At 52.0% G+C, this 11,201-nt stretch overlaps 1 protein-coding gene across 1 annotated transcript; it reads left to right on the forward strand.

The window, feature by feature from the left end:
• Positions 1-8,725: 8,725 nt before the first annotated feature.
• Positions 8,726-10,694, forward strand: LOC130027560 (coatomer subunit gamma-2-like). The gene is made up of 4 exons (XM_056118401.1): positions 8,726-8,829; positions 9,256-9,394; positions 9,545-9,643; positions 10,118-10,694. The coding sequence occupies exons 1-4, from the start codon at positions 8,755-8,757 to the stop codon at positions 10,246-10,248; spliced, it is 444 nt and encodes a 147-aa protein (XP_055974376.1). The 5' UTR covers positions 8,726-8,754; the 3' UTR covers positions 10,249-10,694.
• Positions 10,695-11,201: the final 507 nt, after the last annotated feature.

The following is an 11,201-nucleotide window of genomic DNA, read 5'->3' on the forward strand; positions in this document are numbered from 1 at the left end:
GGGCTGGAACCATTGTACAGAGGGGAAGGCGCTTGCCTCACACCAGCTGACCCAGGTTCAATCCCTGGCACCCCATATGGTCCCTTGAGCCCTGCCAGGAGTCAGCCCTGAGCACAGAGCCAGGAATCAGCCCTGAGCACCACCAGATCTGACCCCAAAACCAGTAAAGAAATCAGTACACCCTCCCCACCTTTTGACCCTTTTGCAAAACTCTAGCTCTCCATCACAGTCCCGACCTGCGATCCTCCCCATCTTAGATGGCAGCTCCAGTCTCTCCCTGCTTCGCCTTCCTGCCTTAAACACACACAGACATCTGCAATCTATACATACTTGTATTCCTGAATAGATTTGCATGTTCTTTGTCTCGTACACTGACACGTATAATAGTTGTAGCTTCCACCTCTCATTATGTAGCTACACTGGTCTTGAGCTGTGCGCTTCCTAAACCATCCCCACCCACTTCTCAGCGAACAGATCATCACTCAGTTGCTCAAGACACCATCTTTCTGGTGTGTTTAAGGTTCCACTGCTATCACAACTTTACTTCAGGATTCATTCTGATCTTCCCTTGCTAACCTTTCTCATCACAGTGCCCTTTGTTATATTCTAATCTTCCTTGTCACATGTACCCTTTACACTTTTCATATCCAAAACTTCATTTAGCCTCTCCCCTCCTTCATGCGTTAGCTTTATGCTGATTTGGGATCTTCTACATCACGTACGTAATCGAGGCTTCCTCTGTGCCACTTCAGAATCATTTCTTTCCTCCTCCATTTAAGAGAAAAATAACTACTCAATTTTGATACATAACCTTTATTTTAATATTTATAGCATGTAATGCTATATTTAAGGATTTAAAATAATATCTGTATATGACTATAGATATGTAATGATTTTTCCCATCAAGAATTCTAAAGCTACTTCACTTTCTGTATCTTATTCATTTGCAGGACTATATTTCTCCCACTGATACATTACTCAACTAGAATTCCCTGACATCTCTCTCTATTCCCGAACTCCTGTTTGTTTGGGGGCCACACCTGGTGGTGCTCAGGGCTGACTCCTGGCTCTGTGCTCAGGGATCACTCCTGGTGGGGCTCAGGTGACCATACGGGGTGCCAGGGATTGAACCTGGAGTCATCATATGCAAGGCCAGCACCTTAATCTCTGTTCCCTCTCTCTTGGCTGTGTGAGTCTCTGCAGTCCACATGAGAAGCCGTGCTGTAGCTCAGTGCTCCCATTATTTAGAAGGAAGCCTTCCCTCCCCCCTTGTCCTGCTATGCCTGACCCTCTTTTCTCTTCATTCCAGCTACCATCCCTGTATCTTATCAATAGAGTTTTCTCATGACATTTGCACATTCTTTATGGTTCCAATCCACGTTTCCAAACAGACCCTCTATCTGATCTCTAGGCTCGTCCCTCATCTCAATCCTGACAGAGCTGAAGGCTGTCAGAAGTGTCTTCTAGAGAGCACGCATCTTAACCGGACCGCGGGAAGCTCTCCCGCCAGCCAGATCTCCGTCGGAACCTTCTGCCCCGGCCTCAGGAGCCCGTGTCCTCTGACGCTCACTCCTGCCCCGCTGGTCCCCTGCCCGCCCACCCTGCTCCCTCTGTGCACTTGTCTGGCCCGCCCGCCGCTCCTGCCCCGGCGTGCACTTCACGTCCCTCTCCTCCAGCCTGTCCTTGGCCCCTTGCCCTGCACTGTCCACACCCATATGGTCCAGTATTTTTCCAACCAAGAAAACTCTCACTCTCCCTCCTTGTTAATTAATATGCGACTCCAACAAGTTTCCTCCTGTTAGAGGGGAGGGCAGGTGCTGGGCCACACTGCAGTGCTCGGGGCTGACTCCCGACTCCGTGCTCAGGGAACCAGAAGTGGCACTGGGAATCAATCCCGGTTGGTCGCCTGCAAGGCCTTCCTCGCTCTACTCTCTCTTTGTCTCTGTCTGTCTCTGTCTCTGTCTCTCTCTCTTTCTCTCTTTCAGTCCCATATTTTCAGCTCCCATTTCCCAATGGTCCTGTTCCGCTTCTTGACTTACCTGCCCTTCCACATTCAATTTTCTGCGCTGTGCTCCCCAATTCCTGCATCTCTCTCCCCTACCCGCTTCCAGCTTCAATGTGTTCCTCTGACCTGCTCCTGCTGTTCTTTCCTGTGAGGGCTCTCGGGTTGCTTGTCTTTCAGCAGATCCTAACCCCCTCCCCTCTGATTCCCCTTTGGGCATGTCCCTGCATGGACCTTGCAGGGTGATGGATGCACGTTCTTTCGGGGGTCCCCTCCCCACCGCCGCCCTCACCCCGACCCCCTTTCCTGCTCTTCACACAGCCTCCTCCTCAGGTAACTCCCCTCCCTTTCTCCATCCTCACCCAAAGTGTGGGGCCTTATTCCTCCAGCTGGTACCAGTGACGATTTCTGGATCAATGCTGAGGGATTAAGCAGCCCCACAAACCACACCCTGTCGCCTTCCCTGGTGGGGCGTCACCAGTCTCCCCACTCTGTCCCGCGGCCGCCGTCCCCGCTGTCGCTCAGACACTCCCAACTAGGCCCTCACAGCTTCCGTCCTTTTCCCAGCTGACAGCACATGACAGCGGTCCACCACCAAGGGTCCTGTCCTTTGCTGCCCACTGGCCATTGGTTCCTCATGCTTCCGACCACCCACCCAAGCCTGAGGCCCAGGTGCCCTTTTGCCTTCTAGCTCTTTCCTCCCCTGCCAGCCCTGCACATGCCCGCTCAGTTGCACTCTTTAGTTTTCAGCCAGTCCTGCTGTGTGACAAGTTACTCACCAGACCTTTTTCCCAGGATTCCTCCCCAGCCGCCTTGGTGTAAAGCCTTGTTGTTAGCAGACCGTGGTCTGTTAAAACACAATCCTTTCTGCCCCACCCTGAATTTCTGGTGACTTTAAGAATTTCTGTGCCTGACAAATTCCTAGTCCTGACGGATCCCAGTTTATGAAGTAAATCAGCACTTCAGTCAGGCCTAGGGCAGATAGCGCGCTTCGCATGCAGGATACCAGGGTTTGGTCCCTAGCACTCCCTGGCCCCCTGCACACCACTGGGATTGACGCCCACTCCTCCCTGCCCCCAGCCCCCCTGAAAGTTTCCAACCAAAGCATCAGGAGTGATGCTTCCTCAGCCTTGCCAGGTCTTTATTTCTCCACCTCCCAGTCAACCACCGTCGGACCCATCAGCAGCCAGGCCTGTATCTTACCAGGTAGTTCCATTCCCACAGCTGAGAGGGTTTCCCGCCCCAGGACCACAGTGCGTGTGGTCTCTCTTACCCACATGCCACCTCCTTAGAATCATTCTCTTATCTGTTGAATGAGGCCTCTTAATTTGGGTCCTTCTCTCTCTCTCTCTCTCTCTCTCTCTCTCTCTCTCTCTCTCTCTCTCTCTCTCTCTCGTGTGTGTGTGTGTGTGTGTGTGTGTGTGTGTAAGGTGAAGCTGGGGGTCTTCTCCCTTCACTCCTATCATTGTGTGTGTGTGTGTGTGTGTGTGTGTGTGTAAGGTGAAGCTGGGGGTCTTCTCCCTTCACTCCTATCATTCTTCAAGAATTGTTGGGTCTTGAGGCAATTCCAGTGTTGCTCTCCCACCCTTCCCCCTATACCTCTCTTGTCCTACAGAAATAGGGACCACACCTCCCTTCTCGCTTGCCTTCTCTGTCGTTCACTCAGTCTCCTGCCTAGCAGCACTTCCTAGCCAGCGTCCCTCACATCCAGCAACCCTTCCCAAGCCTGAGCAACTTGCCTTGCATATGTCTGTCCCAGGTTTGATCCCCGTCACCACCCCAGATGGTCCCCCAAACACCGCCAGGACTGATCCCTGAGCACAGCGCCAGGAGTAAGCCCTAAGCACCGCTGGTGTGACCCCACAACAAACAGAAACCCTTGTCATGACAGTGGGTTCTGAGAGTCACTTGAATGTGGCATCTGCACAGGGGCACTCATCTCTCCCTTGGCGGTCGCCTCCCCACATCTGAATTCCTTATAGAGCGACACCATCGACCCTCTGTACATGGATGGAATTTGACCTCAGAGTTGGGTTCCCAGCATGAGCACCCTAAGCCATTCATCTCCCTGCACAAGTCATCCCTGCTACAAACCACCCTGGCCATCTTCAGGTTGGCACCCAGCATGCTCAGGGGCTGGTCCTGGCTCTGTGCTCAGGAATCACCCCTAGTGATGCTGAGGATCAAGCCCAGCGGTCTCCAGGTACCTGAGTGACCCGCTGCTCTGTCTCTGGCCCCACCTCCTTCTGATCCTCCCAGTTAACTCTTCCCGCCAAAACGGCCCGGTTCTTTCAGGCTCTGTTCCTTTCCCGTTGATTCAAGACCCAGCATTTGGCCAGACAGTTCTCAAATCTTTCCTGTAGCAGAAAACTAGGCCTTGCTTGTCTGCCAAGGCCGCCCCACCCACCGACTGGCAGCTGACCTATGTCTTTCCCTCATTCCCATCTCTTCTTCCTCACTCTGACGCCGTGCCCTCCAGCCTGCACTGGCACCTTGCTGCATCCCTCCTGCCCAGACCCACACCCTTCAGACTGCCCCGTCTTTTCTGAGGCTTTCCATTCTCTTGCTGGAACCTAAGACAAACCTATGGATTGAATTACTTACACTTCGGTCAGGATTTGAAAGGGACAGGGCACCGTATGCAGTGCTGGGGACCAACGCTGGGCCGGCCACATGGAAGGCAAGCACCTTACCTGCGGCTCTATCTCCCTCGCCCCACGTGGTCAGTTGTTTTGATAGCTACCCTCTCTAGATCAGTACTCGTGGATTTAGTAACCTTTTCTGTCCTCTTCTTTCCTTCACACTGTTCTGAACGCACCTGCACTCTCAGTTCAGCCCGGTCCTGTGTGGGAGTCCTGCCACTGGCCGCCACTCGGTTCCCACCCATTCAGACTCCAGATTCCCCCAGCGTGGACAGGCCTTCCCACTGTTTCCGCCCTCATTCACGCGTGATGCCCCCTCGTGACACCAGCCCTTTCTGAGCCCCTTCCTCGTGGTCTTGCTGTCTTTGCTGCTGATCTCACTGACTGGCATCTCTAGTTAATAAGCAGTGGTACCACTTTCCAGTCAATATGCCAGACACAGTAACAACAAAGTCTCCAACGGAGATGTTACTGGGCCCGCTCGAGCAAATCGATGATCAACGGGAGGGCCTTTACCTTTACCTTTACCACTTTCCAGAATCCCTTGTTTTGGCCCTCTTGCCTGCCCTTCTTGATTCACCCCTTCAGTTCTGCACCCCGTTAAAAATCCTTGCATTTCTGCCTGTTGGCCCTCCTCCCTGTTCCTCTTCGTCCCTTGCAGAGGGACAGTCACTCCCCACCCGTGCTCACGAGGCACGCTACCACAGCGGCCGGCCACAGCACCGTCTGGCTGTCCCTTTGTGAGCCTATCACTTTGCATCTCTCAACACAAGACATGGGTGCAGAGTGCTTCTTTCCCAAGCTGCTTCCCTCCGTCACTGGTCCCCATCCAGTACACTGATCACAACTGCGGTGCAACCATTTCGTCCTATCATTAAGTCACGCCAGTAGCCTTTCCTCAGCATTCCTCAGAACCAGATTCCCCGTCAACTTCCTTGCCAGCCAAGTCTTCCCAGTAACAAGCCCCTCCCCGCCACCCCCACTGCTGCGCCCAGAGCTGCAGAGCTAGCCTCCTGCCACCTCCTGGCCCCTCCACTTCCTGTGCACATCTCCTTGCAGCGGGATCTTTACCCCCAGGTGCAACCCATCAGACCTCTTGGAGGCTCTGGCAGGATTTCCCGTTCCGAATCTGCGTCACGCCTGCTCGGGCCACCCCTACCCAGTACTGCCCTATTTCACTCTTCTCTTTCTTCCTCCATCATTACTTGTGGCCCAGTAGGGTTACCTTTTCCCTTCCAGTGGCTGTCTGTCATTCCTTAGTGACTCCCTGGGGACAGCGTTTTTGCTTTCCTGTACCATTCCTCCTCCGTTCTAGCCCCCATTTCTCCTACAGAACCCTGTGTCCCCCGCGCCACCACCACCACCATTTTCTCCTGCAGACCTTCCTGCACAACAGCCCTCCTGCCCTGTGGCTCTCCTGGGGGTTCCGCACTCTCCTGAGAGGCAAACACCCTTCCTGATCTCTCCTGACCTGCGACAGGTCTTTCCCTTTGACTCTCTCGACTCTTCTACCCTATTGGCCACAACCATTTACTTATATTCCCTCAGAGCTTTCTGGAATCTCCTCAGAGGCCTTTTCTGTGTCACTGCTGCCTCCTCCAGTGTTGGAGAAGCCCCTGGCCTCGCTGGGTGTGCATGCCTCGTTCACACGCCTTGCTCCTCACTGAGCCTCCTGCAACCATCCTTCCTCCGAGTCTGTCAGTCTGACTGAGCCTCCCGCAGGCATCTTTCCTCCAAGTCTGTCAGTACACACATTTCTCCATAGTTCTCTCTCTTCTGCAGCTAATGAGTTGTCAGCTGTTGGAAGACAACTCGTCACACGACAAGCCTCCTTTCTGAGACAAGTGACACTTTCTGAGACAAGTGACACTCCTTTCTGAGACACTTCCGGGCTGCTGCCTCCTGCTCCCCGTGGGCAGTTGCCTGCCCCAGAGCCCCTCCAGGGGTCTGACCAGTGAATTCGGAATTGTTCCCTGACCTGGAAAGGCTCTCTCAGCCCCTCTCCTCATCATCCGCTATTTCCCCATCCTCCTGGCCACACTGATAGTTCTGTGAACTTCCTCTTGAGAGTCCCTGGAACCTCCCATCTCATTATATCAGTCGAATAGCTTAATTAAAACTTCGTCACAAAAGTTTCAGGAAGAGTCGCTCTACCAATTTCACTCCTATTTGTTTTCTAAACCTCTCTTCTCGGTATAATTGTCTCATACACAAGTGTTTACTGTCTTTGGACAACTGCACCAGCATGCCTTAACCTGGGATTTACCTTGGATTCTGACTGTCTCTCTTTATTCCTCTCCCTCGATGCCCTATGCCTCCCGCCTCATGGGAACCACACCGGGCCCATAGGATCATGTGAGAATTAATACTGTCCTGCCTCTTCATCCTTACTTGATCTTGACCTTCCTCTCTACCACAGTTGTGTCTTTATTCTTAAGAAAAATCCCTTTAGTTGTCTATTTCTGTCTTCTTTCCCCTTCTTTCTGCAGAAACCCGACCTGAACTAGACCTCGATAATTTTCTCATTTCCACATAGTATAGAAATATGTGCTGAAGATAAGCTCTTTTCTAAATGGCTGAGCACGTTACCATGCTCTGTTTTCAACACATGCAATTAGATTCATTTACTCTTGAATTCAGACTCAAATATCTGCCATAGGATTCCCACCAGTGGCTCTAATTAGGCACAGTTTTACCTCAGCTTCTCAACTTCTGTCTCCGACTGCTCAGTCCCCAGAGCCCTGGGAAAATACCTCGTCTCCTTCACTTGAAATCTGGGCATTTCACAGCTCCTTCCTAAACAGATCCCTCCTCAACACTTGATCCCAGCATCCATCACTGGACTATCTGCATCTGCCCCTGACTTTCTGCTCATATGCTGCTTCCTAAAGCTGACATCACTGGATATCTAATAAAACTCTTCTGTCTTTCTAAATTCTTTACGATGTATTCAGACTGTTAATCCTGCAATCCCACACACCCTCGATTAAAACTTCTATTGAAGAGCCTCTGGCATTGAGTTATAATATCATAAGTATATAGGTAGATCAGTCTCTCATGTTCTCCCTCTCTCATGTTCTCTCATATTCTCTGTCTCATTCTCATTCTCTCTCTCTCTCTCTCTCTCTCTCTCTCTCTCTCTCTCTCTCTCTTTCTCTCTGTCTCTCACACACACACACACACACTTTCCTCTCACACACACATACACATTCACTCAGGACCTATACGATCAGCACTTGGAGATTAAGGTCATATCTCAGTCCTCTTTTTATCGTCATGTCGAAGGGTCTGGTATATCAGTTTCACCTTTTACATGTAATGTTACCATGTACTGACATTGTCACATGTGTTGAGGGAGGGAAGGGCGGAGGGAGGGAGGGCCCTTAAAGATAAGACTGAGCAGGTGAAAGTCTCAAAACCGAACCTGTTACACACAGCCTTCACATCTGCGTCTGTTCTTTCCCGTCCTTGCTTATCTTCCCAAAACTTGCAAGTCCCTAATCACTACAATGTTTTTTTCCTCTCCATAAGCCTTTTCCAGACCATGACCTAGACTGTAAAAATACCTTTTCTTCATCCGTCTTACAGTCTCTTCCCTCAGGCAGTTCAGAAAATCCTGTTATCATCACAAAGGCGTCACTTTTCACAAAAGGCACCCCCAGCCCCACCCCATTTCTGATCGCCCCACTCAGACCGCAGCGCCTCCTTTCCCCTGGGCTTTCTGGGGTGACTCGGGGCTGACCTCGACTCGGTCACTCGCCAGTTCCGGCAGGTGATCCGGAACATGGCGGGGACACAGAGCTCGTGCTTCCTCCCCTGGGTGGTGCCCGTCGCGCCTGCTCTTGAGGCAGGGCTTGGTGTCTCACAGCTCGGGCAGAAAGCTCCCCAGCGCACCTCTCTAGCTTGCTTCAGGCCGGGATAAGAGAGTGTCCTCCTGTCCACTCTTCAGCCCGCCGCGGGGATGCAGTTTAAAAGTTGGACCAGCCTCTGGGCCGCTGTGGCCGAGTCCCTGGGTGAGCTAGAGCCCTGGCACGGGGCACTGCTGCCTGAGGGTCCTGGCCCCTGACCGCGCCTCCTCTCCCCCCAGTGGCAGCCACCTTCAGCTGCACCATGAAGTTCTCCGTCCGGGACTGCGACCCCGACACTGGGGTCCCCGCTGAGGAGGGCTATGAGGACGAGTACGTGGTGAGTGACACCTCGCCTGCTTCTGGCCTGTACTTAGGGGGCTTCCAGGCGCCAGCCCAGGAGAACCGAGATGGGGACCCACCCTCCGGTACGTCTCTGAAAGGGCGAGCTAAGAGATGTCTCTGCAAGAGACTGCTGCAGCCTAAGGCGCCCTCCCTGGACGGCTAAGGGCAGAAGGAAGGCCCTGGCCAGCCCGAACTCTACAGTTTTGGGGGACAGCACGCCCTCCCACCCCGGGCTGTCAGGGTTAGAATCTGGCTGGCATGAGGCATCCTCCGGCCTCACCCGCCTTTGCAGAGGGCCCTGTGTCCATGTGTCTGTGCTCCAGGGGCAAGCTCAGGGGAGGGCTTGTCAGCCCAGCTCCCACCGGCCACAGCTCTGTCCCACAGTCCCCCCGGCCCTAACAGTCTGATCCTCCCTCACTAGCTGGAAGATCTGGAAGTGACCGTGTCCGACCACATCCAGAAGGTTCTGAAGCCTAACTTCGCTGCGGCCTGGGAAGAAGTGGGTGACGCCTTTGAGAAAGAGGAGACGTTTGCCCTCAGTTCTACCAAAACTCTCGAAGGTGAGAACAGCATTGGGAGTGCCCGACGCGGTATGAGACGTGCCCTCCTCGTTTACTCCAGACGAATCCTCTCCCCTAGAAAGTATGCCACAGCTCCCTCTCCTCTAGCGCCACTGTCGCCCTGACTCTGCATCCGTCTTCCCCACACAGAAGCCGTCAACAACATCATCACCTTCCTGGGCATGCAGCCCTGTGAGAGGTCGGACAAAGTACCTGAGAACAAGAACTCCCACTCCCTCTATCTGGCGGGTAAGGCGTTTCCATCAGATGGCACCCCCTCCCCTGCACTTTGCTGCAAAACCGACTTCCATGCCCTGCTGCCATGTCCGTGTTCCCTTCTCTGCATTGCATTTGATGAAATCCTGTCACAGTTTAATGGGCTCACAGGTGGACAGCAGAATTGGCTGAGCCGTCTAGGATCATTGTTCCCTTTTAAGATGGGTATTTGGCCTGCAGCACCTTACATCTCCCCCACAGATACCAATGCCACCTCCTTGCCCCAGTCAATACTCCGGGTTGACATCATCGACTACTTCCCACGTCCCGGGGAATGTCAAAGACACTGCAGGATGTGTATGCAGGACTCAAGTCCTGCCTCATACAAATACGAATCTCTGGAAAAGCTAAACTCATAGAAAGGAGAAGCAGGTGGGACATGATCATTCCCCGATTCGGAGCTTGTCTCGAGTCCTGAATGTGGCTCTCCTCACTGTTTTTTTTCAGGTGTGTACAGAGGAGGCTCTGACTTACTGGTGAGGTCCCGGCTGGCCTTAGCAGATGGCGTGACCATGCAGGTGGCTGTCAGAAGCCAAGAGGGAACACCGGTAGATGTCATCTTGGCTTCTGTGGGGTAGCTTTCGGTGGGGCGAGATGGAGCTGGCGTGCACGGCCCTGTCAGGGGGCTTTTAGGCTAGTGCATGACCTTCCCAGAATCATACTTCAAAACCGGAATGACTTTGGAGAAGCAAATTAAATTTTTGGCCCTGAGCCAGCAGATCAAGCGAATCTCTGTCCATGTACACAGGTCTGTTTGTTTTGTTTTCTCCTTTTTCTTTTAATTACCCTCAGTCAGCTTTGGTATTAAAGTGCGGCTTTGGGTGATCTTGAAAATCAAATACTAGCCTATACCCCAGCTGCTTAACTCCGTTACGGTCTGTAATCTAATGTGTGTCTGAGAGCTCCTGGCGAGGTGGGGAAAGTCGTATCCCAGAGGGGTGGTAGGGGAGGGGAAGCCAGAGTCCACTTTTGTCAAAATTCATTTTTATTAATAGAAAATAAACACTTATTCCAGTTTCAGTTATACTTGAGGTTGCTAATAAAAAAAAAATCACCCGATCATCCTATTTTGACTACAACAATGAAATTGTGGCTTAAAAAAAAAAGGTATTCAGCACCATTGCTTTTAAGTCTTTCAAATTTTTTTCTTAAAAGTTTCTGGAACTTTCCTGTATGTAAAGTACAGGAATTGCTGAGCTACATGAGGCAGTCTCTGTGGGACGACCAATGGGAAGTTAAGCAATCATCGTCAGAGGAATAACGTACATTCAGCATGGTAACTGGGACTAGCCGACGATCCCCTCCCCTCCAGCTTAGGAGGGAGATGCTTCTAAGCACTGAGGTATGAAGGGTCGTACTGTTATTAGCTGGAAAGACCAATTCTAACCGCAAATAACAGTAAATCTCTGGCACAGATGCTATTGGTCCTTAATGTCCTGTGACCTTAGGAAATTCTGTAAACAGTTTGGATTTAGTTCAATGTATTCAGAAAAAAAATTAAACAATGATTATTAGTAAGGTTCACTACTCT

This window comes from Sorex fumeus, unplaced genomic scaffold (assembly GCF_029834395.1).
Source record: "Sorex fumeus unplaced genomic scaffold, SorFum_2.1 ptg000037l, whole genome shotgun sequence".
Taxonomy (NCBI): Eukaryota; Metazoa; Chordata; class Mammalia; order Eulipotyphla; family Soricidae; genus Sorex; species Sorex fumeus.